We start from the raw sequence: 27,829 nt of genomic DNA, 5'->3' as shown, positions 1-27,829 counted from the left end.
AGTAGTTTTCCAACAGATTCTTCAGAGTTTTCTATATATAAAATCATGTCGCCTGCAAACAGCAAGGGTTTCACTTCGTTGCCTATTTGGATTCCTTTTATTCCTTTTTCTTGCATAATTGCTTTGGCCAAATCCTCCAGTACTATGTTCAATAAGAGTGGCAAGAGTGGGCACCCTTATTTTGTTCCTGTTGTCAGAGGAATAGCTTTCAGTTTTTCCCCATTGAGTATGATGTTGGCTATGGGTTTGTCCTATATGGCCTTTATTATGTTAAGGTACTTCCCTTCTATACCCATTTTCTTGAGAGTTTTGATCATAAATGGATGTTGTGTCTTGTCATGTGCCTTCTCTGCATCTATTGAGATGATCATGTGGTTCTCATTCCTTGGTCTGTTAATGTGGTGTATCACATTGATTGATTTGCAGATGTTGAACCATCCCTGTGTCCCTGGCATAAATCCCACTTGAACATGGTATATGAACTTTTTAATGTATTGCTGTATTCGGTTTGCCAATATTTTGTTGATGTTTTTGCATCTGTGTTCATCAGCAATATTGGCCTATAATTTTCCTTCTTAGTATTATCTTTGTCTGGCTTTGGTATCAGGGTGATGCTGACCTCTTAGAATGTTAGGAAGAGTTCCATCTTCCTCTATATTTTGGAATAGTTTGAGAAGGATAGGCATTAAATCTTCTTTAAATGTTTGGTCAAATTCTCCAGAGAAGCTGTCTGGTCCTGGATTTTTATTTTTTGATTACTGTTTCAATCTCTTTATTTGTGATTGGTCTGTTCAGATTCTGTGTTTCTTCTTGATTCAGTTTTGGGAGGTTGTATGAGTCTTAGAATTTATCCCTTTCTTCTAGATTGTCCAATTAGTTAGCATATAATTTTTCATAGTATTCTCTTATAATCCTTTGTATTTCTGTGGTGTCTGTTGTAATTTCTCCTTTTTCATTTCTAATTTTATTTATTTATTTATTTATTAAAGATTTTATTTATTTATTTATTTATCCCCGCAAAGCCCCAGGAGATAGTTGTATGTCATAGCTGCACATCCTTCTAGTTGCTGTATGTGGGACGCGACCTCAGCATGGCCAGAGAAGTGGTGCGTCAGTGCGCACCCGGGATCCGAACCCAGGCTGCCAGCAGCGGAGTGCACGCACCCAACCGCTAAGCCATGGCGCCGGCCCCATTTCTAATTTTATTTATGTGGACCTCTCTGTTTTTTTCTTAGTGAGTCTGGCTAAGGGTTTGTCAATTTTGTTTATCTTCTCAAAGAACCAGCTCCTGGTTTCATTGATCCTTTCTGCTGGGTTTTTTTTGTTGTTGTTGTTATCTATTTCATTTATTTCTGATCTGATTTTTGTTGTTTCCCTCCTTCTGCTGACTTTGGGCTTTGTTTGTTCTTTTTCTAATTCTGTTAGGTGTAGTTTAAGGTTCGTTTTTCAGGATTTTTCTTGTTTGTGAAGGTGGCCCTGCCTTGCTATGACTTTCCCTCTCAGGACCGCTTTAGCTGCATCCCATATGAGTTGCGTTGGTGTGTTTTCATTTTCATTTGTCTCCAGATATTTCTTGATTTCTCCTTTAATTTCTTCAGTGATCCATTGGTTGTTTAGTAGCATGTTGTTTAGTCTTCAGATCTTCGTCACTTTCCCATTTTTTCTTGTAATTGATTTCTAGTTTTATAGCATTATGGTTGGAAAAGATGCGTGTTATGATTTCAATCTTCTTCAATTTATAGAGGCTTGCCTTGTTTCCCAACATATGGTCTATCCTTGAGAATGTTCCATGCACGCTTGAGAAGAACGTGTAATCTGTTGTGTTTGGATGAAGTGGTCTGTATATGTCTATTAAAACCATGTCATCTGGTTTTTCATTTAAGTCCACTATTTTCTCATTGACTTTCTGTGTGGATGATATATCCATTGATGTAAGTGGGGTGTTAAGATCCCCTACTATTATTGTGTTGTTGTTAATATGTCCTTTTAGGTTTGTCAATAGTTGCTTTATGTACTTTGGTGCTCCTGTGTTGGGTGCATATATATTTATAAGTGGTATGTCTTCTTGGTGGAGTGTCCCTTTTATCATTATATATTGCCCCTCTTTGTTTCTCGTTACCTGTTTTATCTTGACGTCTACTCTGTCTGGTATAAGTATGGCAACACCTGCTTTCTTTTGTTTGCCCTTAGCTTAGAGTATCATTTTCCATCCCTTCACACTGAGCCTGTGTTTGTCTTTAGAGCTGAGATGTGTTTCCTGGAGGCAGCATGTTGTTGGGTCTTATTTTTGTTGTTATTGTTTTTTGTGAGGAAGATCAGCCCTGAGCTAACATCCATGCCAATCCTCCTCTTTTTGCTAAGGAAGACTGGCCCTGAGCTAACATCTGTGCCAATCTTCCTCCACTTTATGCGGGACGCCACTACAGCATGGCCTGACCAGCGGTGCGTCGGTGGATGCCAGGGATCCAAACCCGGGCCACCAGCAGCAGAGTGCACGCACTTAACCGCTACGCCACGGGGCCAATGCCGGGTCATCCCACCAGTCTGTGTCTTTTGATTGGAGAATTCAATCCATTTACATTTAGAGTGATTTTTTTTTTTTTTTTAAAGATTTTATTGATTTTATTTTTTTCCCCCCAAAGCCCCAGTAGATAGTTGTATGTCATAGCTGCACATCCTTCTAGTTGCTGTATGTGGGACTCGGCCTCAGGATGGATGGAGAAGTGGTACCTCAATGCGCACCCGGGATCCGAACCCGGGCCACCAGCATCGCAGCGCGCGCACTTAACCGCTAAGCCATGGGGCCGGCCCTAGAGTGATTATTGATATATGAGGGCTTAATGTTGCTATCTTAGCACTCATTTTCCACTTCTTTTGCATTTGCTTGCATTTGCTTTGTTTCTCGTCCCATGTGTTTTGGACTACCACTTCAATTTGGTACTTCTGTATGATGGTTTTCTTAGCTTTCTCTTTACTTATCATCTTTTGTGTCATTGTTCTGTTTATTTGTTTAGTGGTTACCGTGAGGTTTGTATAAAAAATCTCGTAGATGAGATAGTCCGTTTTCTGATGGCCTCTTATTTCCTTAGACTAACTCGATTCCATCCCTTTCCTCTTCCCTTTCTAAGTTATTATTGTTACAATTTAGTCCATCTTGTGTTTTGAGTTTGTGTTTAAAGTGATGGGTTTCTATTTATTTTTGGTGTTTTCCTTCCCTTAATCTTTGATGTTATAATTAAGTGTTTGCTAATCTATTCTGATAGAAAGCTGCAATTTTTCTGATTTTGTCTGCCTGTTTTCCTCCGTGCTCAAAGCTTTATATCCCCTTTCTCTTTTTTTTTTTTTTCATGCATAAGGGCCTTGAGCATTTCTTGTAGTGGGGGTCTTATGGCAATGAACTCCCTTAGCCTTTGTTTTATCTGGGATAGTTATTATTTCTCCATCATATCTGAAGGATATTTTCACTGGATAGTGTACTCTTGGCTGAAAGTTTTTGTCTTTGAGATTTTTGAATATATCCTTCCACTCTCTCTCAGCCTGTAGAGTTTCTGCTGAGAAATCGGCTGAGAGCCTGATTGGGATTCCTTTGTGGTTTTTTGGGTTTTGGGGTGTTTTTTTTGTTTTGTTTTTTTGTTTTGCTGCCCTTAATATTTTTTTCTTTGTCATTGACTTTTGCCAGCTTTACTACTATATGCCTTGGAGATGGTGTTTTTATTTTGATATGTTTAGGAGATCTATTGACTTCATCATTTGTATTTCCAGCTCCTTCCCCAGGTTTGGGAATTTCTCAACTATTATTTCTTTGAACAAGCTCTCTGCTCCTTTTTCCCTCTCTTCCCCTCTGGAAGACCTATAATCTTTATGTTCCATTTCCTAATTGAGTAGGATATTTCTCAGATAATTTCTTCATTGGTTTTTTACTCTTTGTTCTCTCTCCTCCTCCATCTAGAGCATTTCTGCATTCCTATCCTCAATAATGCCAAATCTTTTCTCCATATTGTCCACTCTGTTCTTTAAAGGTTCCAGATTTTTCTTTATCTCCTGCATTATGTTTTTCATCACCAACATTTCTGATTGGTTTTTCTTTATAGTTTCAATCTCTTCTGTGAAGAAGTTCCGGATTTCATTGAATTGTCTATCTGTGTTTTCTTGTAATTCGTTGAGCTTTATTATGATAGCTATTTTGGATTCTCTGTCGTTTAGGTTATAAATTTCTGTGCCTTCAGGATTGATTTTGGGGTGCTTGTTATTTTCCTTTTGGTCTGGAGATTTAATGTATTTGCATACTGCTTGAGGGTGTGGGCTTATTTTTCCTCATTCTGAAAATATGTGGTGGCATCTTCCACCTGCCGCCGCTAGGTGGGGTTCAAGAGCTGTGTATTCTGAGCCTGCCGTGACCCAAGGGTGCTCTGGCTGACCGGTTGTGCTGGGGCACCCGGCCGAGTGGAGGGGCTCTTTCTTTAGCCTGCCCGATCCCGAGGACTTCTCGCATTTCCCTCGCTGTCTGCTCTCCTGGGGTGCTAGCTTGATGAAGGCACTCCAGCAGCAGTTCAAAAAGTCCCTCCGTATGGGTCTTCCCCAGGGGCTGTGAGAGAAGTTGGAGAGCGACCCTTTTCCCACAGAGGGCTGCCCCTTCCCCCCTCTCTCTCTTAGAGTGCCTGGACTGGTCCCAGGGTCACTGTCATTTGGGAAGGAGAGGAGTTCTTACCTCCTTCCACTTCCTCCAGGGGTTCCAACACCTCCACCTTCAGACATATGGTTGTGTGGGTCTCTCATATGTCTTTTGTGTTGTGTGAATGTCCTCTGTTGATATACGAATGTCCTTTTTGTTGTATCTTAGCGGGGAGAGTCTATGGGGAAAGCTCACTCTGCCACGATGCTGATGTCACTCCCATAAGTCTTTACTTTTTAGTGTAGCAGTCTGCATTTGAGAGACCAAAAAGTTCAGTTTTTCTTAAGTAGTTCCTTCTGTGCCGTCCTGGCAACTAGGAATTTCTATCTTGAGTCTCACTTGATTCTCTGCCCTCTCATTTCCACTTCAGGGAAAAAAGAAGTCTTATTGGAATATGATAAATAGGGAGTGCACCAAATTTCCAGAGGTCTTATTAGAGTTTTCCAGTTTTGAGGTAGGCTAATAAATAAAATCAGTAACTGTAAAATTTAACACTTTCATAGATTTTTAGATGGAAATGGATAAACAATGGAAATGGATATAAGGCCTACATTTAACCAGAAAATATGGTGCTTTTTCATCTTTTGGGAGAGGAGAACCAATGTATTTGGTCCTTAATTCCAAAATCTTTTTATCTCTTGTCTTATAAATTCATCTGAACTTCAGCTCCATATCACAGACTTCTGCTAAGCTTTATTCACCTTGCCTCGCCAAACCAGCTTCTATCAGCTCCTTGCTTTTATCAGTTGCACAACCCATCAGTCAGTCACTATGGTTCAAAATCTTAGTGTCATCTTTGTGTTTTCCTCTTCTTTCATATCTTTTGCCTTCTTAGCCATCAAGCGTGTCAAATCTTACTTTCATGAGTTTCTTTTTTTCCTATCTAGTATCCTAGTTCAGACTCTTCCTCAAATCCAGCGCTCCCCAAATTGTATTCAGAGGAATTCTGTTAGGGGAAATACTGTCAGGTTCTATAACCACATGAGTTTATCAAATACTCTATCACATCCCTCTGATTGAACTGTAAACCTCCTGAAGGCAATGACCAAATCTTAGACTTTCTTTATCTCTTCATAACACTGGTGTGTGTTGAATAAATACTTGTTGTTTGACTTATATAAAAGGAAGACAAGATTTTTTATAGGGTTTGTTAGTTGTACATTATTTGTAAATATGCATGGGTAAACCTACCTTTATTAGCAGAATTGATTGAATTTAAATTCATAACATTTAACTTGGCCTTTTATGATTATGTAACATAATCTTTGTTTGATTTTTATTTGTAAGGTACGTCTTATTCAGGTTATGAAGCAGCGGTGTATTCAGCTGCATCCTCCTACTACCAACAGCAGCAGCAGCAACAGAAACAGGCAGCAGCGGCAGCAGCTGCTGCTGCTGCAACAGCTGCCTGGACAGGGACCACCTTTACTAAAAAAGCACCATTCCAAAATAAACAACTGAAACCAAAACAGCCTCCCAAACCACCCCAGATTCACTATTGTGATGTTTGTAAGATCAGCTGTGCTGGACCACAGGTACTTATGTTGTATGTTTTACCATGAGTCTTCAATGGTTATTTTTGCTGGTTAAGTATGGTTGATATTCTAACTTTTGTGCCTACAAAGAAAGTTTAAATTTTCTTTCATGTTAGCTTTTCACTAACACATATTTTGCTTAAACAGTCATTTTTTTAAAGGTATTTCTATTGAGATGTAAGAATTCCAATAAGAAAAGCACTGTAAAAATGATTATGAAGTAAATCAAAAATGGGCAAATTGAGCTTTTTTTCCAGGAAGGATACTTTGTTCTTTAAATAAAACTTAAATTTAGCTTAAAAGATTTATATTCAAATTAATTGAGATTGGGGGTAATATTGAATTTTTATTTCTTTTTCTGGAACCCACAACTTGCTTTGTAAATGAAAGCTTTTATACAAAATTTTTCAACTTAAGACAATTGGTTTTTTTTTTTTTTTTTTTTTTAAAGATTTTATTTATTTTATTTTTTCCCCCCAAAGCTCCAGTAGATAGTTGTATGTCATAGCTGCACATCCTTCTAGTTGCTGTATGTGGGACTTGGCCTCAGGATGGACGGAGAAGTGGTGCCTCGATGCGCACCCGGGATCTGAACCCGGGCCACCAGCATCGCAGCACGTGCACTTAACCACCAAGCCACAGGGCCGGCCCAAGACAATTGGTTATTGATTTCCTTAGCTCTTCTTCAAGGTCCATTTTGACTGTATAAATAGAATTTTACAGCCAAAAAAGGATGATCATAGAGATAATTCAGTTTTACACACTTGCATTGAAGAAAAGAAGACTTTTGTCAAATGTATTATTTTTTGGAGCATATAAATATCAGAAGAAAGTTGTCTTTCTAGAATATTAAAAATCCTTAAAATAAGTTCTTTTAATAATTCATAATTTTCAGGACATTTCTAATGAGATTGCCTTTGTATATGCTTTATAGAATATTGCTTATTTCTCTATAATCTCCTCCATCAGGAAAATAGGAACTTGGGGAACAAGAAGGGTGTAAGGAAGTGTCTTTTTCAAAAATATCAACTAAAGGAGCATGCAGAACTTCTGTTCCTTTTTTTGCTTTTGTTTTTTTCTTACTTGCTACACCTTAAAATATGTGATTTAGGCATGAGTCTGTTTAAAAAATCTAATGAATTCAACTCACTTCCCAACTTTGTTAATACTTTGGGTATTCTAGTTTTTATATAAAAATTTAATAAGCAGTTTGGCGGCAAATAAAAGGCATATTATTTGAAAAGACCAGATTTTGACTCTCTAGTAATTTCTTCCACTTTTCTCTCTCTCCCACCCCTGCCCCATCTGTGTACATTCTTTTTAATTTACTAAATTAGTTCTGTCTACTTTTTAATACTGAGGTTTTGGGGTGTTTTCAATTACCGGCATTCCCTGAGTTACACCAAATTAGGGAATATTTTAATATATGTGGCTAGTTACACAAAACCTTTTTTTCTCCTTATTTTGAGTATAATAGGAAACAGTTTCATTGTGATTACAGGGTTGAGGGAGAGGCATCAGGTGGGAATGTTTACATCGACCCAGGATTAAACATGAAAGAGAACAAGGATGTTAGTCTTAGTATTTGAGGAGTGTATCCTACTCTATGATGACTATTTAGCGAGGATGATGCTATGAGTGGCAGATGCAGACCTAAAGAGATTTATTGAATATGTGGTACACATGTAAAGGGATAGAACAGGGTTCTAGGGTGATAGGTTAACAGCAACATTTAGAATGAGTATATATAAGGCTGACCATTGATATCTGAATGGTTACCTAAGAGTAGGCCAAGGGTAATTCTGCAAATCAGAGGCAGTCCCTTTAGGGGTAATAAGCTTTAGAGAAAAATATTATTGAGATTGTGAGTTGGAGTCTAGGTGTAGGCATAAGGAGGAGAGAATAAGTTGGTTCAGATTTAAGGGGCTTCAGTCCTAGCTCTGCCACTAACATGGCTTTGGGCAACTTGGAGACCTTAACTTCTTTGGGCTTTTTTTTGTTTCCTCACTTCTATAATCAGGAGTTGTTCTACATAATTAAGACTCAAACTGCTTCTTGGAGCCTCTTCAGGCTGCTGCAGATGAGAGGAGAATCAAATGGCCAGGTCTCCCTCTTTTGTTTCAAAAACAGAGCAGCTTTCCTTACTTGTGCATAAGATTTCTTTTGGGGAAAGGATTCTCTTGTTTAAAAATTAGAAACTTGTTGTTTTAGGTAATCTCTCAAGTCCCATCCTGGTCCCGTTTCTCAGCTCTGAGATTCTATGATGAATATACCATTCTATGCTAATCATATGTCTGTCTTAAATACAATTTAAAAAATAAAATACAAAAGAGGAACTGTTTGGCCCCACTCAAGAATAAACAAACTACTCAACAGTCCTTATTAACCTCCTCTCATTTTAATAAATCTGCCTTCTTCAGTTATCTGCATTCACGATAATTTTTAATATATAATTTCAGTGTTTTATTGTCTAATACTAAAATGGTACTGTTTTTCCTTATAAATATATACAATTTGGGCTGTTATATATTTTAAATTGTTTTTTGTTCAGGGTGGCATGGATTCTATGTGAAAATGCATTCTGATTCAGAAAAATCAGCTTTATAAATAAAATACCTGCTTGTAAAGAGTCTTTTCACCATACACTAACTTTTTTTTTCTTCTCATGATGTAGATACATTTTTCCCTCCTCATCCTGACCTATAAAAATAATGTCTTTGTGGAATGATCGCTGTCTCTTGTTCACTATCCAGCATTATACATAAGCAGTAAAAGATGCAAATTCTTGCAAGTGAAAGCTGTTGCCTTATATTGGTATTACGGCAATGTATGAAAGTTCTTTGTAAATCAAAGTGTTAGATAAATGTGTTCTTGGTAAACAAGGTGCAGAGAACCACAGATATACCACGTGTGAGAGTCCCACATACTCTTGTTCAATTGCTTTTAAAATTGTTTAGTGCTCTTTTTTAAATGAGTTTTAGAGATTTGAGAGTTTAATAATTTCAAATGATGTAGATAGAAAATTAGTGAAGCAAAATTTATCCTTTTTGTTTGAAACAGACTTACAAAGAACATTTAGAAGGACAGAAACATAAAAAAAAAGAAGCTGCATTGAAAGCCTCACAGAATACCAGCAGCAGCAACAACTCTACTCGTGGGACTCAAAATCAACTACGTTGTGAGCTCTGCGATGTGTCTTGTACAGGAGCAGATGCATATGCTGCCCACATTCGTGGTGCTAAGCATCAGAAAGTAGGTGTTTTTTCCCCACACACCCTTATGTCTTACTGTGTTTTCTTTTACTTTTTCAGTGGGGAGTTGAAGTAAAAGTGGCTTCAAAATTGGAAAACTTTGTATTATAAGCCTTGCTTATATGCTAACATACATAAAGGTGATATCAAATAGTCATTGCTTAAAGAAAGACTAGAAACCTTTCTTCTTTAAATTAAGCTAGATCATTTATTCCACCAATTGGAAATTTGTTGTATGATTATTTTCCTCCTTTTGTCATGTTTAAGTTTAGGTTGGTAAGCATGTGGCCAAGTCATTTCATCTTTCTCCTCATTAATTTCCTCACCTGGTGGTAGAGGGAATATGTATCTCTATCTGCTTTGCAGAGATGATTTTGAAAGTAATGAGTTTTGTGTATAAGAAAAAATACAATAAAGAAAAATATAGTTCGGATTTCCATTTTATATTGTCTTTTAGACAAACTTTTAAAAATCTACACTCTTGAGTTTTCCTGACAAATAAATATGGTTTTATTTTGTAGGTGGTTAAATTACACACAAAACTTGGTAAACCCATTCCTTCAACAGAACCAAATGTTGTTAGTCAAGCTACTTCTTCAACAGCTGTGTCTGCTTCAAAACCGACTGCCTCTCCTTCAAGCGTTGCAGCAAGCAATTGTACTATGAATACTTCATCAATTGCAACTTCTTCTGTGAAAGGTCTTACAACTACGGGAAACTCGTCTGTTAATAGTACATCCAACACTAAAGTATCAGCAGTGCCTACAAATATGGCTGCCAAGAAGACATCTACACCCAAAATAAACTTTGTTGGCAAGTACTGAAGATTCTCTGTGTTTCTCAAGAGTCTGTCAAAGTGATTTCTCTATACAGCAACTAGCAGGATGTGCAACTACGACATACAACTGTCTACTGGGGCATTGGGGAGAAACGGGAAAAAAAAAAAAAAAAAAAGGAGAAGGTTTGGCAATAGGCCTTAGCTCAGGGCCAGTCTTCTTTGGCAAAAAGAGGAGGATTGGCATGGATGTTAGCTCAGGGCTGATCTTCCTCACAAAAAAAAAAAAAAAAAAAATGATTTCTCCTGCATTCCAGGACTAATCCTTCTGTTTATGCTCTTGTACCCATCTCCTCCCGTCTTCTCTGAGACCTTGTTAAATCACATATCTGTATTTTTTTCTTGAGTTTTTAGTCAGTCCTCTAATGGTTTTTTTCCCTCTTCCCTTCAGCCATGCAAGTATACCTGTGTCTTGGATAGACTTAAAAAAAAAAAAAACAGAAAACGACATTTTCCCATTCCTGTAATCCTCCCAGGCTGCTAACCTAATTTTTACTTTCTCTACTTCTATACTTCCTGTATCTTCCGTCTGTTTTAATATTTCCACTTGTACTCTTTTCTGAAACTGCTTTCAGGATTCACCAAAGACCTAATTGCCAAATCCAGTGGCCAGTTTTCAGTTTCATCCTGTTGACTTCTAACATTTGACACAGTTGACTGGTATACCTTAAAGTTTAAGATATGTCTCTATCTCTCTATTATAGGTCCACCTATCCCTTTCTCTGGTATCTTTATTGATTCTCCTGCCTTCATGTTCATTAAATGGTGGTGTTTCTGAGATTCTGATTCTGGCTCTCATCTCACTCTACTCGCCCAATATTCATGGCTGATCTCATCCATTCCAATGTGTGCGGTAACTTTACAATCTTTTGGGCAAACTCAAAACCCCCACTTGAGTTCTAGAGTTCTGATGCCCTGGTCATTATCTGTACGGCTCTATAGAAGCCTACCACTGTCATTCTAACCCATTATCTCATCCCAAGAGTACCATGAAATAGTTATAAAATTGTTGCTTTTTCATATGGAAAACTACACTGGCATTCATTCTTATTTATTGCTCCTCCAGTTTTTGCTTAGTCCCTTTGTTTCTATCACTACAATATTTCTACAAAAAATGTCTCTTCATAGCCACTATCTTCCTTTTTTGTTTTTTTCATTTTTTTGTGTGAGGAAGATCAGCCCTGAGCTAACATTTGTTGCTAATCCTCCTCTTTTTTTGCCGAGGAAGATTGGCCCTGGGCTAACATCCGTGCCCATCTTCCTGTACTTTATATGGGAAGCCGCCACAGCATGGCTTGACAAGCAGTGTGTCAGCGCATGCCTGGGATCCAAACCTGCAAACCCCAGGCTGCCGAAGTGGAGTACATGCACTTAATCGCTGTGCCACTGTGCCGGCCTCGACACTATCTTCTTTTTAGGCCTTTAAAGTCTTTTCCTCAGAGCTTTGTCTCTTATTGCATCCAGTCTCTCCAACACTTGTCAAAGTCATTTTGTTAAAATACATATCAAATTGTGTTAGTCTCCTGCTTAAAAATTTTCAGTGGCCTTCCTCTTGCTTATGAAAAAACTCTATATTCCTTGATTATGTTATCCAAGGCCCTTCACAATCTGACCCCTGCCTGATAGGTCATCACCTTACCTAGGTGGTAATTCATACTGAATTACTGAGTGTTCCTTGAATTTACTGTAGTCTTTTTAACTCCATGTTGTTGTGGTTTTTTGTACCTGCCAGTCTTTCTGTTTAGACATCATTCTCTTCTTTCTGGCTGGCCCCTTCATACTCGTTACTCTTCTTTCAAAGCCCAGCTCAAATGTCACACCCTTGATGAAGCCTTTCCTAACTGGGTCAGGTAAAACGTAGTGGCTCATTTCCTTTACATTCCCACAATACTCTATTCATACTTAATTACAGCACTTATCATATTGTATTATAATTACTTGTATCTTCCCTTAAATTGTTGGCACATCAGAGGCAGCTACACTGTCTTATTCTTACCTATATTACCAGAACTTAGGACAGTGCCCAGTTCCTTGGCAAGGAACTAGGGATATAAACATGAATTAGGCTTAGACCCTATCCTTTCAGGTACTTGCTTTTCCCTTTTAGGTACTTGATGTTATGAGAGCCATGGTGGGGACAGAGAGGATCATGGGTGGTGGTGAAGGGAAAAATCCAGATATGTATTTCATTAATAGGATGAAAAAGCCCAGTGGTTTATGTGCTTCTTCAAAATTACGATCTATTGTATGTCAAGCAGGAGTTTGCCTGTTGATAGAAAAGATAAGAACTGTATCTGAAGTTTTTGTTCTGTCAAGTTATACATTTATACAAAAAGAAAACTAAAATTACTATAATTCTTTTATGCTCTTCTAGGTGGTAATAAGCTGCAGTCAACAGGAAATAAAACAGAAGACTTAAAAGGAACTGAATGTGTTAAAAGCACCCCTGTCACTTCTGTACAGATTCCAGAAGTAAAGGCAGACGCAGTGTCAGAACCAGTTACACCTGCCTCTCTTGCTGCTTTGCAGAGTGATGTGCAGCCAGTGGGCCATGATTATGTGGAGGAGGTATTGATTTGAGAATACTATTGCTGTGAGATTAGATAAAGGGAAGAAGTGTGTCACTTTGTTCCAGGCATGCTTTATATGTAAAATTAAATTACAGGCGTACCTCGTTTTAATGCCTTTCACAGATATTGTCTTTTTTTATAATACCCTCCACCAGCAAAAAGATTATGTCTTATAAAGGCTCAGATGATGGTTAGCATTTTTTAGCAATAAAACCTTTTTTACTTAAGGTATGTACTTTTTTTTTTAGACATAATACTATTGCACACTTAATAGATTGCAGTATAGTGTAAACATAACTTTTATATGCACTGGGAAAGCAAAAAATTGGTTTAACTCACTTTATTGCAACATTCGCTCCGCTGCGGTGGTCTGAAACTGAACCTGCGATATCTCCAAGGTATGCCTATATATTCAAGTATATTTTAGATGTAGGTTAGGTTACTTACAAAGGAAAATCAAAGGAATCTTTTTTAAATGTTTTTAAAAAGCATGCCCTTTAAGCTTGGGTAAGTGGCATCAGAATTTTTTTAACATCTCTTTCCCTGCTAACCACCATCACTGTGGTATAAAGTAACTTTCCATTTATTTGGTAGACATTCTTGTCATGTAGCACTTGAACTATCCTGAACGGAAAAATTAAAAAAAATTACGAGCAGCAAAAATGTTGACAAAGAGAACCAATATTTCTCTCTAAACAGTCACTTAGTTTCATGTGTAAAATTAAAATTAATTAGATCTGATTTAACAGATCTTGTTTATTTTGTTTCTCAAGCTGATTAGAAATCTATTCCTGTTTTACAGGTAAACGCAGTAAATGGTGGAGGGAGGGAACATTAGAGGGGCTTGATAAATATTTGCTGTTAGGGAAAGACTAACAGAGTGGTGTAGCACTACTCTGCTTTACTGTATGGTAGTACATAATGTGAGTTCTCTGAGCTTCAGTGTCCACATCTATAAAATTTGGATATTCCCCAACAAAGTTGTTAAAGATTAGATGAAATGAAGTACTTAGCACAGTTTTAGTAAATATTTGTTCCTTCATTCTTTTCCCCATCAAGAAAAATTACATACTGTGTTGAATTCTTTGTTTACGAGGTAGAAAACTGGGTTATGTAGTTTATAAGTAGTTAATTTAAAGTTATAGGTTTTAAAAGAGTAAGACTTGGTTATCTGAAACAATGTACGCACCCAGAATACCTTAATCTATAGTGCTATTGGTTAAGTAATCCTAAACTTCAGAGAATTGCATTCAGATGCAATCTTTAAAGCTTGCACAAACAATTTGAACTTAATATCTGTCATAGACTTCTTATAATATTCTGGTCCACTTGTCTTCCTAACTGGTTGTGCAGTTAGAAAAACTTGAGATTGGTTTTCCGTAAAGGTACATGTATAAAATCTTGTGTTTTGTAGAAATTTGTATACCAGAATAATGCCTTTTATCGTCTTTATCTCCATCTCTAAGAACAGTTCCTGGCCAGTGGCAGGTATTCAATAGCTATTAGAGAATTTAAGGTATCTAATTGCTTTTAAATCTAAATGTTTACATATAGGCAGAAGTATTAAAGTTAATTATAAAAGCAAATACATGCCAACACATCTTGCATGCTACAGTTAAAAATTGTAACATTTAGTTTTTTTCTATAGATTATCTTTTTAAAAAATTATAGACATTGCCTCATTTTTTCCTCACTTGAAACTATAATTGTTTTTCAACATTTCTTTATCAGAGAATCTGAGGGTTTGTGAATGAAATCTTTAACAGTAACATTACTGTTATGATTCTTGAATTTTTTTCCCACATCAAGGTACGAAATGATGAAGGAAAAGTAATTCGATTCCATTGTAAATTATGCGAGTGCAGCTTTAATGATCCCAATGCTAAGGAGATGCACTTGAAAGGGCGAAGACACAGACTTCAATATAAAGTGAGTAAAATTTTAACTTTCTTCTTCTCCCTCTTCCTCTTTCTCTTTTTTTTTTATGGCTCAGAACATTCTAGTTGCAAAACAAAGCATCTATGCATAACTCGATCTATGAACTTCCACTCTAAGATTAGCATGTCATGTCTCACTTAGATTTAGATGTTTGGTTTTTACTGATTAGTTTGTTATACTTAGGTAAGAACAATATAACCACATTTCATCATTTTTAGTGACTGACAAAACTAACATTGCTTACATCAAGTAATCATGTAAAGATAGTTGCTTCACATAAAGTGTTTTGAAAGAAATGTCAGGTCTTCATTCACCTCCTTTATCCTGGTAGAATTCCCACGAAAATGAGTTTTGAGATGCGGAATTCTTCATTGAAAACACTTCAAGTGTTAAGTTAAATCTAAACATTGTATTTAAAATTTTTAATTGAGTTGAACTAATACACTAGATAAATACTTTCTCTTCTTTTTTTTTTTTTTTTTTTGGTGAGGAAGATCAGCCCTGAGCTAACATCCATGCTAATCCTCCTCTTTGCTGAGGAAGACTGGCTCTGAGCTAACATCTATTGCCAGTCCTCCTCCTTTTTCTCCCCAAACCCTCAGTAGATAGTTGTATGTCATAGTTGCACATCCTTCTAGTTGCTGTATGTGGGACGCAGCTTCAGCATGGCCGGAGAAGCGGTGTGTCGGTGCGCACCCGGGATCCAAACCCGGGCCGCCAGTAGCAGACCGCACGCACTTAACCGCTAAGCCACGGGGCCGGCCCGTATTTTCTCTTCTAAACGTAGAGGTGGTGAAAATACAAGTCTGTTAAAGGACATTACTTCTATACAAAAGGAAACTTTTTAATCCCACCCTCAGACATTAGGAATCAGAATCTATTTGTGGCCGGCCCCGTGGTGTAGTGGTTAAGGGTGCACACACCGATGCACCCCTTGTCAGGCCATGCTGTGGTGGCGTCCCACATAAAAAGTAGAGGAAGATGGGTACGGATGTTAGCCCAGGGCTGACCTTCCTCACCAAAAAAAAAGAAAAAAGAATCATCTATTTACAAACAAGTAAAGGAAAATTAAATATCCTTTAGTCTCCTAAGGATTTCTTGTATTGGTCAGCACTTAAGTTATGTACTTTTTTCAGACTAAATATATAATTTTTTAATAAGTTGGACAGTTAAGGAATTTTGGGGTGGGAGGAGGAAAAAAGAATGTTTATTAATGTATTCTAAATCTTTCCTGTGATTCAACTTGTTTACTGATTTTACTCTTATAATAAGAAATTTGCAACTAAAAGCCTCTATGAGAAAGAACATGTGGAAATGTGTGATTTAATAATATGTTACATTGTTGGAGGGGCTGCTACTTTTTTAAATGTCTTGTGTTTATTAACAGAAAAAAGTAAATCCAGATTTGCAAGTAGAAGTAAAGCCCAGTATTCGAGCGAGAAAGATTCAAGAAGAGAAAATGAGGAAGCAAATGCAGAAAGAGGAATATTGGCGAAGACGAGAAGAAGAAGAACGCTGGAGAATGGAAATGAGGTCATGTCAACTTTTAATAGCATGATAATATGTGGTCCAGCCTTTCTAAAAAATTTAGCCATTCTAAGTATATAACTCCCATTCAAAGCAATCCAGATTTATTTAATGTACTTTTAATTTTCACTTTTCAGGAAGATCCTAGGTCTAGGAAAGAAATGCATTAAAATTAAGTTATTGGCTATTCTAGTATTTGATCGTGGCCTTGGTATTAGGAATTATGTGGTAAGTGGTATCTTATATATATTAAATATATGAAGAAATGATTTAATATTATAAATTTTAATACCTCAGTTTACACAAGCGAAATAGAACATTTGGTTACATGATAAAAATATCCTGAGTGTTATAAGATTTGGTAGATTCTAGACGTTAATAATATGTGTTTTTTTAAAAGAAACTTCTGGGCCAGCCCGGTGGTGCAAGCGGTTAAGTGCACGCGCTCCGCTGTGGCAGCCCGGGGTTCGCTGGTTCGCATCCTGGGCGTGCGCTGATGCACTGCTTCGCAAACCATGCTGTGGCAGCATCCCATATAAGGTAGAGGAAGATGGGCACGGATGTTAGCTCAGGGCCAGTCTTCCTCAGCACAAAAAGAGGAGGATTGGCAGATGTTAGCACAGGGCTGATCTCCTCACAAAAAATAAAACATAAAAAATAAATAAAAGTTCTGTTATAGAAACTTTAGAGGCTATAGGGAAGGAGAAATGATAAAACATTTCTTCCAGAGATATATAAATGTTCAGTTTTATTGATATAAGTGACATATCTTTAAGTGGTACAATTCAGTGGTTTTTATTATATTCACAGAGTTGTGTAACCATCATCACAGTCAGTTTTAGAATAAGTATTTATATCACCCCCAAAAGAAACCACAAACTCATTAGCAATCACCCCCTCTTTTGCCCCCAACCCCTTCTTCTACCCCTAGGCAACCACTAATATACATTCTGTCTCTATAGATTTGCCTGTTCCGGAGATTTCATATAAGTGGACCCATACAATATGTGGTCTTTTGTGTCTGGCTACTTTCACTTAGCATAATGTTTTCAAGGTTCATGCATGTTATAGCATATATCAGTACTTCGTTCTTTTTTTATGGCTGAATAGTATTCTGTTATATGGATGTACCACATTTTGTTTATCTGTTCATCAATTGATGGACATTTGTATTGTTTCCACTGTGGGGCTATCATGAATACTACTGCTATGATCTATGCAGAAATAGAAGTACAATGATGTACACCTGAAATTTTTACAATGTCATAAACCAATGTTACTGCAATAAACAAAAAATTAAAAAAAAAATACTGCTATGAGTATTTTTGTACGTTTTAAAATGTAATTGCAAAAAATATGGACAGAAGCATAATGTACACATTTTATAACCCACTTTTTTTATTTACATATCAACTTTTCTAAAAATTAAGCTAGAATTATTTTATTTTTCATGGCAACATAGTATTCTCTTGTGCAGATGTAAAATTTTCTTTTTTCTTTGTGTGTGTGTGTGTGTGTGTGTGTGTGAGGAAGATCAGCCCTGAGCTAACATCCGTGCCAATACTCCTCTTTTTGTGCTGAGGAAGACCAGCCCTGAGCTAACATCTAGTGCCAATCCTCCTCTTTTTTTTTTTTTTTTTTACCGTTTTTCTCCCCAAAGCCCCAGTAGATAGTTGTATGTCATAGTTGCACATCCTTCTAGTTGCTGTATGTGGGACGTGGCCTCAGCGTGACTGGACAAGCAGTGCATCAGTGCGCGCCTGGGAGCCGAACCCGGGCCATCAGTAGTGGAGCACGCGCACTTAACCGCTAAGCCACGGGGCCGGCCCTAAAATTTTGTTTATAACCAGTTCCATATTGTTAGATATTTAGTTTGTTTCCAGTATTTCCCTATAATTATTATATTAATCATCTTTGAGGCTATATTATTGCATAAATCATGGTTAGTTGCTAATAATAAAATCCCAGAAATGGAAGTATTTGATTGATGGATACCTGTACTTCTGTCTGTACTGGATAGTATAACTTTGTGGTTCTCAAACTTTTTGGTCTCAGGACCCTTTATACACAATAATTATTGAAGACTCCAAAGAGCTTTTGCTTATGTGAGTTATAGCTGTCAGGATTTACTGTATTAGAAATGAAAACTGAGAAGTTTAAATATTTATGGAATTCATTTTAAAATGACATTTTAACTATATTTGTTAAATTATAGTTAAATATATTTAATAATTATTAGATTAAATATGTTTAATATAATATGGTGAAAATTAGCTATAAAGTAACTATATTTCTTCCCCAGAATAGTGAGAATGACATTGTTTTACATTTTTGCAAATCTCTTTAATGTCTGGGTTAAGAGAAGGCAGCATGAGTTTCATATCTGCTGTGTTCACTATGTTGTGATACCACATTTTGCCTTTGGATAACTCCACTGTGCATTTGTAAGAGAATGAGAATGGAAAAGGCAAATAATGTCTTATTATAATGAAAGTAATTTTGATGTCATGGCTCCCCTAAAGGAATCTCAGGGACCATCTGGGGTCCCTGGACCACAATCTGGGAACCACTGCTATAACTTATTAAAATCTCTGCCAATGAGAAAGTGAAACGTGAGCCATTTTTGTTTCAATTTGAATTGTTTATATTACCGGCAAATTGAATTTTATTTCGTGCTTGACCACTTAAATTTCTTCTGTGGTAAATTGCCTGTTTATTTTTTTATTTTCGTTGATTCTCATACAGACCCTTCTTATAGCGTAGCCATTAACCATCATTAATGTGTTACCTTTAAATAGTTTTTGCTGTTATTTATGTATCAATTTTATTTTTTATGTATTTAAATCTGTCTCATTCTTTGTGAAGTTTCTGCCTTTGCAATGCATTGGAAATTCTTCTCTATACTTAGATTATGCAGTTATTTCCTCTGATATATTAAATATTTATTGAACACCTACTATGTGCCAGGAAGTAGCACACAGTATGTTAGGCACTGAGTATAAGTTGGTAAACAGTGGGTAAGGTTTCTTGCTCTTATTTAACTTAAACACCTTTAGTAATAACAGTAGACTGTTCGAAACTGGAATGAACATTTTTTTCCAGAACCTTCAAGCTGATTTTATTCATTTTCTCTCAAGGCCTAAATAACATACAGGGAAGTATGGTTCTCTACTTCAAGTCCTAAGATGGGTGACCTAAAAAAGCACTGCTTTTTCCCAACCTGAGGAAATTGGTAGTTTCTACAGTGCTACTTAAGAAGCATACTTCTTTCTTAATGTTTTGTCTAGTAAAACCTTATTGCTACCAAAATTGGCTTTAGAGACATGATTTCCCTTGGGAATTACCGGTATCCTAGTTTGAAGCTGAAAGTGAGGGTAGAACTGAGAGAGAGATGGTGCAAAATATATTAGATTCTGAAAATGTTGACCATTAAAGCACAGGCTACACACTAGCTGCCCACAGTCCAAGATCAACCCATGGGTGTTTTATTTAGTATACATGGTATTTTTAAATCTGAACCAACATTTAAAGACCAACGTTAAGGGCGTTTAAAAACATTAAAATCCTGATGTCCTTGGGCTTACAACCGGTATTCCCTTATGGCAGTCATTAATAGAACCTGAGTTTGGAGCTATTGTCTCTAGCCAGAATATGTGCTTCCTGCTTTATCATAGTCCCCATCACCCTTAATATGTCCCCAAGAATGAGACAGAATATGAGTTGCCATTTCTCACTGTCTTGCACTGTTGTTTTTCCTCATGGTAGAGAAATGTCTTCCACTCTGCCTGTATCATAAATGGGGAAATTAAAGGTAGTCTTAAGAGGTTGTCTCTAAGGAAAAAAGTAGGAGAGAGCACATTACTTTGGAGACATGAAGAAAATTCCTAAATGTGTGCCTTGGGTCTTTGACTCACTCACATCATTGGCTTGGCCACTTTAGGTAGGTATTTAAGTTTTCAGTCTCTCTCTTAAAGAGGGAGAGATTGGAAGGAACTCTGAGCTTTCTGATACTTGCAACTTTGACCTCAGGCTGCAAAATGTTGTTTTGCTTTTCTCTCTGTTTTCTCACCTTCTCTTTTCACTTGCATTCACTTCCATTTACTTCCAAATGAAAGCACATAAGGGAAATCAGACACAGTAGGGAAAAAGAAAGGTATTAGCTAGGCTGATTTGGATTTTTTTTTTTTCTTTTTTAACTGCTTTTTATTTCATTATTGATGTAAGTTCTTGGGTTATAATTTTCTTTATGTTTCAGGCGTTATGAAGAGGACATGTACTGGAGAAGAATGGAGGAAGAACAGCATCATTGGGATGATCGCCGCCGAATGCCTGACGGAGGCTATCCTCATGGTCCCCCAGGCCCATTAGGCCTTCTGGGAGTCCGACCAGGCATGCCTCCTCAGCCACAGGGGCCTGCAGTGAGTGTCCACTTTGTTTATGTAGGGGGTGAAAGTATAAGAATGGTTCAGCATTAGAAGATAACAGTTTGGGGGGCTAATTCTTAGACTTAATAATCTCGTAATCTTGATGTTAGTTTTTCACCTGATTTAGAATTTTCCCTCCTTTTATTACAGGTTCTCGACTCTTGTCTTTATATATAAGGACTTCATAGAGTTTCTTATGAATTTTTCTTACTTGCAGTATAAGCTAAATGGGAGCAGAGCTTCTTTTGCCAACTGTTTTTTCACATAAGAGATTTTCTTCCCTTTGTTGGTCTGTAGATTAGCAGGAACAACTAATTTTGAAGGCAACTGCTTTGACTTCAAAATTGTTCTTATCTTCCCATTACCAGTGGTTTAGAATTTTTTTTCATTCTTCAAATTCTGACCATCTAAAACCTACTACTACTTCTGAATTAAGTGCAGGATAAGGGATAGGTAAATGGTTTAAGATGAGCATCACAGTTGATGTATTAGGAAAACTATAGGAAACATCTGCGTCTTGAGAGTTTGTGTTCTGTAGAAACTGGGTAAAAGAAGAGACACCTGGGTTATGAGGAACATTTCATGGAAGTTCAGACTATGGAAAACAGGAGGATTGTTTTCTTTTATTTTCTAGAAAGCACTTAGAAGAAAACAGCAAATTCCTCCTCTTGAACATGTTCTCTTTCTCATCTGTCTTTATACAGAGCAAACATTTGTAAAACTTGTTTTATGAAAAGCAAAAAAACTTTCAAAATTACTGGTTTTTAAAGTGGAGTAAAAAGTATTTTCATAACCTTAGATTTTGCTTATTTTTAGGCAAAGCATGTATACATACATATATACATACTCTCAATAGTATAACTTTCCATAGTTTGCATTTTTGTTTTTACTGAAATGGAAAAAAGGAGAAGATAGTTAGAAATGAACATTTTGCATAATTGACTTTCTTATTGAAAAAATACGACAAACATGTATATATAGTTGAAAAATAATAGTTTACTTTTGCTGAGGAAATATTTTTTAAAATGAAGTAATTTTTTTCTCTCTAGCCCTTACGTCGTCCTGACTCCTCTGATGACCGTTATGTAATGACAAAACATGCAACCATTTATCCAACTGAAGAGGAATTACAGGCCGTTCAGAAAATTGTTTCTATCACTGAACGTGCTTTAAAACTTGTTTCAGACAGTTTGTCTGAACATGAGAAGAGCAAGAGCAAAGAGGGCGATGATAAGAAAGAGGGAGGTAAAGACAGGTGTGTTTTCAGAGTTACTCGCTTTGTATATTTTTGTTTTTCTCTACATGGATTTACACTTGAAATAAGAGTTACAAAAACTGTAAACTGGTGTGAGTCTGCATGTCTTAATATGCGTGTTAGATATTTAATGTATTTAGCTGCTTTTTGCTAAATTGAGAGATACACAATTGCATATAATGTCCAACCTTGTAATTTTACTCATTTTATTTAAATTTATATAAAACTTTTGAATCTGTTTTCAAAGCAGCCTTTGTAGTTTTCCAATTGCATTCAGCTACTATTCAGTTTTTATTTATTTGTTGCATCTGTCCCACGTTCAGTCTTTGTTTTGGCAACATCTTTCATATCTTGTTTTACATTATGATCTATAACTTCATTCTCTTTACCATTTGAAAATATTTTCATATTATATTAAACATAACTTATTCTAATTTGTAAAATGAGACACAGAAGCATTAATGTTCTTTGCTTTGCAGTTGTTCCTGTGAGAACTTAGTTCTTGATTTATTTATTTATCTATCCATATTTCTTATCTAAATGAAGGATACTTCTAAAAATATTGAATGTTTTTATACTGTAGTTGATGAAAATTTTAATAGTATAAAAGTTATTTAATTTACTGTAGTGTGTTTAGAGATTATCATGGTTCTGGTTGAAAAGAGAAATGTCATAATATAATTGGATTTCACTGCAGAGCTTTAAAAGGAGTTTTGCGAGTGGGAGTATTGGCAAAAGGATTACTTCTCCGAGGAGATAGAAATGTCAACCTTGTTTTGCTGTGCTCAGAGAAACCTTCGAAGACATTATTAAGCCGTATTGCAGAAAACCTACCCAAACAGCTTGCTGTAAGTATTATGAAAATGTTCATCTTTACCCCTTGTCTGGTTCAAAGTTTTGGCAGGACTAACTGTGCTTCAGTTTAAACCTGAGCTAGCCTTTAAAATTTTGGCTTGACTTTCCATATTGAGTTTTTTGCTTGATTGTGCAAATTGGTAGAACTATTTTCTACTTTGTCTTTTTAGGTTTTATAGTGCTTATATTTGGCATGAAGCCATCTTGCTAATTTATTTAAAAATGTAAAATTGCAGCACATGTCCTCTTCCTGATCTTTTTCCAAGATTTGAATCATAAGAGAGAAGGCAGTTGTTCAGAACAGAAAGTGATTTCTTTTTTCCCCAACAAAGCCCATGTATAGCAAACTTAAATTTTTAAAATTCATGAATATCTTGCCTATTTAGTTGAGTACGTTTTCAATAAAATATAGTAACTAAGATAGTCTTTCTGATTTTAATTTCCCGAGTTGTATTGTGATTATTTTTAGTTTTCTGCATGTTATAATTGTAGGAATTACTTGTGTCTTCAGCCAGCAAATCATGGCAATGCACAATTAGTAGAATATCCCCTTTTGGTCCTGCAGAAATAAACTTAGTTTTTTTAAGTTTGAATTTTAAAAAATTTTAATAATTAGCTTGTCAGAAGCGCAGACTGAGATTTAAAGTAAAGATTCTTTGAATAATTTAATGTGTAAAAATTATTTCAAAACCTTAGAATTTAACTAGACATTCTAAATCCAGGGATTGACATTTCTTTGGAAATGTGTATTCTAGTAACGAGTCCAAATAAATAATACCTGACCACAGCAGAGCAACTGATAACAAGAGGGATAGTGAAACACACTATTGAACTTAAGCTCTGACAGCTCTGGCACTTACTGTTATTTGCTTTATATTACTATTGTTCCAGATATGAAGTTTCTTATTGTGGATGAGTCTTTGTGTTAGGAGCCAGCAGAATTGGCATTGTGTATCTACTTCTTCTCCCCGTCAAGGCTGCTAGAGCAATGAAGGGGGAGAAGAAGAGATTTGAGGACCTTGAAAGAATTATGTAATTTGCAAGAAACATCTTGATCCTAACTGTGGTGCTTAGTAAAACTACAAAGCAGGAAATATTATATCCTAACAAAATAATTAAAAGTTAAGCAATTAAGCTAAAAGCAGAATACTCTTGCCAAATCAATCTGTAGTTATTGTACAAGTGGATAAGCAAGAGAAATAGAATTAATTCATCATCCCTATTGTCATAGTTAACATTTATATAGTATTTACTATGTACCAGTCACTGTTTTAAGAGCTTTATATGGTTAATTCATTTAAACCTCCAACAATTCTATATGTTAGATAAAATTACTGTCGCCATTTTACAGCAACAAGTATAGGAGAGTTAAGTAATTTGCCTATCTTCACGTCACAAAGTGCAGAGCTAAGATTTGAACCTAGATACTATACTATAAACACTCTGCATTAATTTCTGTAGATCTTCATTTGTTCATATAAACTGTGGCTTTCCACATGTCTGCCAAATTGCAGTGAATCCATGTTTTTCTTGATGTTAACCAGGACGTTCTGCTCTCTGATAAAATGTAGATCTGTTGATTTCACAATGTACAGTAGGAACGGTTGAATTATGGCTCCTGTAGTTTTGAATATCTGTTTTAGTCTCATTCAGTTTCTGCAAATACATGCGTACTTAACTACCCAGATGCTATTAGGAAAGTACAGTAATAAGTATGGCAGTACTTCTTTTTTTCTTTTTCTTTTTTTTTTTTCTTTTCTTTTTGAGAAAAGATTGGCCCTGAGCTAACATCTCTTGCCAATCTTCCTCTTTTTCTTTTCTTTTTTTCTTTTTTCTCTCCAAAGCCTCCAGTACATAGTTGTATATCCTAGTTTTAGGTCCTGCTAGTTCTTCCATGTGGGACTCCACCTCAGCATGGCTCCATAAGTGGTGAGTAGGTCCGTGCCCAGAATCCGAACCGGCAAACCCTGGGCCACTGAAGCGGAACACGTGAACTAAACCACTGTGCCGCTGGGCTGGCCCCTGGCAGTGTTTCTTTTATCCAAGAATTCATCGTCTAAGAGGGACATACACATATACAAATAACTCATGTGATACAAATAATGGTAAATATTATCTCAACAAAGAATTCTAAAAGGAAAATAGGCTGAGAGATTAGTGATACTTGCATTTATTGCTAGGCTTCTTGGAGAGAGTAGTATATGATCTGGTTCTTTTAAAATGGTTAAGGTAGTAAGAAAATGAAAGAGCCGTAATAAAACTGCTTTGTCTGTAAAAGGTCCAACTAATTTCTTATACTCTTCATTACATAGGTTATAAGTCCTGAGAAGTATGACATAAAATGTGCTGTGTCTGAAGCGGCAATAATTTTGAATTCATGTGTGGAACCCAAAATGCAAGTGACTATCACCCTGACATCTCCAATTATTCGAGAAGAGAACATGAGGGAAGGAGGTTGGAAAGCCATTAAACATTCTACCTTTCTATTAACTATTTTTTTTTTTATTTACCTACTCTTTAAGATGGCGTTAAGCCCTAGAAGGCAACATGCTGGCATTACGTATGAATTGGATAGATTTGACTTAAATAGCAACCAGTTTTGCTTAAGATCATTTCCCAGAAAGTAAATGCTCTTTTTAGTAATGTACTTGTATATAAAACACTCATGGTATTATTGATTTTCTTGATTTTTTTCTTTTCTTGCTAACCTCAGATTTCTGGAAAAAAAAAGTTCAAAATTGTTCTTACCGGCATAGTCAATGCATGAAAAAATTAAAGAAATGTTGCTAGTAAGGGGTCACAAATTTAACTTCTATTAAGCATTCTCATTCTTGCCTTGTCTTACAAAAAAGACAAGAGAGTTTTAGAAATAAATTGGTTAAATACTCATAACACTTATATTTTAAGAGACATTGTTATATATGTGATCATGGATTTGGCTTGTCCTGAGGTAAACATTTCTAGTTCTCTGAGGTTGCTCGTTGGTTTGGAGCGCTTTCATAAATGCAGAGCATCCTAATGCACATAGATTTGGGCATTTCACCCCAATATTATATTAGAGATAATGAAAAATAAACAGTGTAGGTGTAGTTAGTGAGTTATATTACACTTTAGGGTTTTTAAACTTAGTTTACAATTGTAGAATATGAAATCCTGCTGGTGCCAGCAATGTTGCTTTAGGGACTGTTCTGTAACATTTTCAAAGCTTCAAAGCTTTTAAGCCAAAAAGCATGGTCAGTGTCTGCGGTTTGTTGATTCTGTTGTTTTATGGGTCAGATAAAATTTACTTTGTTTCCTTTCATGTCGTTTTTGTACATCTTAACTTGTTGCGTATGGAGTTATAATCTACTAATATTTCTTTGTGATAAGATAGAGGAGAAAATAATACTATATATTGATATAAAACTAATTAGTCTAAAATAGCATCCCTAGGCTCTCAAATACTGTCCCTTTAAATTTGTTTTCTTACAGCAAAGCAATTTGTTTAAGCCACTGGGCTTTCCACAACCCAGGAAAAGAACATTTTATTAGAAATGTGGTCATTGGGAGACATCTCTAATCTTGCTTACTTTGTATATACACCATGTCGGGACCTGTATGTTGTATAAGCTTTACATCTTAAAAATAAGTTGATTTTGTGTAAACGATCTTTTATATGAACAGGAATTTCCACTCAAGGTCTGGCCGTGGATATTACTGGAAAAATAGTTTCTGAGTCAGTCTGGTCAATTCGTATGCAGCATATGACTCTTAGGATTTGAAAAAGAAATCTTTTAATACAGTATAAATAAAAATTGCTATATGTAGGATGAAATTATACTCATAACCATTTAACTTTATTTCAGAGCACACTTTGTCTACTTTAGGCTTATTTAAATTTGTTCAGTATCAAGTCGTTTTATAATGTCACAAAAGTCTAAAGCTAATAGTATCATATTTACAGTAGAGTCTTGGATAACCTATCCCTTCTAAAGGAAACAAAATTATATTTTTGTCTGACCCAGATTTGAGTTAGAATTGTTGTTCTAAATTTCATAAATGTTATGGTGAGAGAAATGATCAGTTCAAAACTGAAAGATTTTACTTCAAGACACTGAGCTGAACAGTTGGATGTGCAAAAAGTGTAGAAACATTGATAGAGTGTTCCTTGCTGCAGATAACTGCAGTAAACCATGTCTTTAGCTTCATTATGAAGATTGCTTCTTTCTTGCTGCAGAATAACGGTATGTATTCTCTCTCACTGCAGCTCCCAAGGCTCTGTGTCTTAAAATCATTTAAAGCCTATAGCTTGCTTTGGGGAGTTAGTACAGGGGGTAAGGAAGGCTTTGCCGGAAGAGCAATTGTAAATCACGAGACTTGCGACTTGCGCATAGTGTGGTAGCCTCTTGAATGCGTAATGGTCCTGTTTAATACCAAAAATTATTTAAAGGAAATGATTAAATTGCCAAATAACTGTTAAACGCATGACAGATCTATTTTGTGGTACTGTGTTTGACAGTTAAACGTTAAATAAACATTTAATTGACTTGAAGCTGGAAATGTTCAAAATGTTCTAACCCTTGCTGCAGAGTCTTTTCTGCAGCAAGTCAAGTACTGTGTCTGTTTTTTTCTACCTGTAGCTTATCAGGCCCGGTCCAAAGCCTTCTAGCAGAGGGGATTGATTCCTGTCAGGGGTTGCTGCCAAGACTTCGGAAGGATTTTTGACCAAGGTTTTCAAAAGCTCAGTGTCACACCTGCCATTTGATTAAGGAGGGATTTTGGATGCAGAGTCTGGCATTTATTGTCCTTTGTGTGGCTGTATTGTTTGTTTTGTCTTTGTCTCTTCTAGAATTGAGCAGTGTTCACACTAGTTTTTAAATGGTTGGGTGGATTATATATTTTACATAACCATGTTAATTTAAATTAATATATTCCCATTAACTTTTAATCATAAAATAGTGTGGACACAGCATGTCTTCTAACTGGTG

The 27,829-nt window shown here is 36.2% G+C and overlaps 1 protein-coding gene across 3 annotated transcripts in view; it reads left to right on the top strand.

Moving 5' to 3' along the window:
- Positions 1-27,829, top strand: part of ZFR (zinc finger RNA binding protein) — an 84,702-nt gene that overhangs the window by 30,401 nt on the left and 26,472 nt on the right. For all 3 annotated transcript variants that reach the window (XM_004422704.3, XM_014781565.2, XM_087443169.1), the window contains 10 exons: positions 5,960-6,207; positions 9,268-9,459; positions 9,980-10,271; positions 12,668-12,861; positions 14,673-14,792; positions 16,189-16,334; positions 20,584-20,746; positions 21,802-22,007; positions 22,705-22,855; positions 25,175-25,316. In XM_004422704.3, coding sequence (XP_004422761.1) covers positions 5,960-6,207; positions 9,268-9,459; positions 9,980-10,271; positions 12,668-12,861; positions 14,673-14,792; positions 16,189-16,334; positions 20,584-20,746; positions 21,802-22,007; positions 22,705-22,855; positions 25,175-25,316 — 1,854 coding nt within the window. The remainder of the gene's footprint in view (positions 1-5,959; positions 6,208-9,267; positions 9,460-9,979; positions 10,272-12,667; positions 12,862-14,672; positions 14,793-16,188; positions 16,335-20,583; positions 20,747-21,801; positions 22,008-22,704; positions 22,856-25,174; positions 25,317-27,829) is intronic.

The sequence above is a fragment of the Ceratotherium simum genome, chromosome 18 (assembly GCF_057802395.1).
Source record: "Ceratotherium simum simum isolate JZ-2026a chromosome 18, ASM5780239v1, whole genome shotgun sequence".
Lineage (NCBI taxonomy): Eukaryota > Metazoa > Chordata > Mammalia > Perissodactyla > Rhinocerotidae > Ceratotherium > Ceratotherium simum.
Note: the sequence above shows the minus strand (reverse complement) of the source record. Positions and strands in the feature narration are given on the sequence as shown.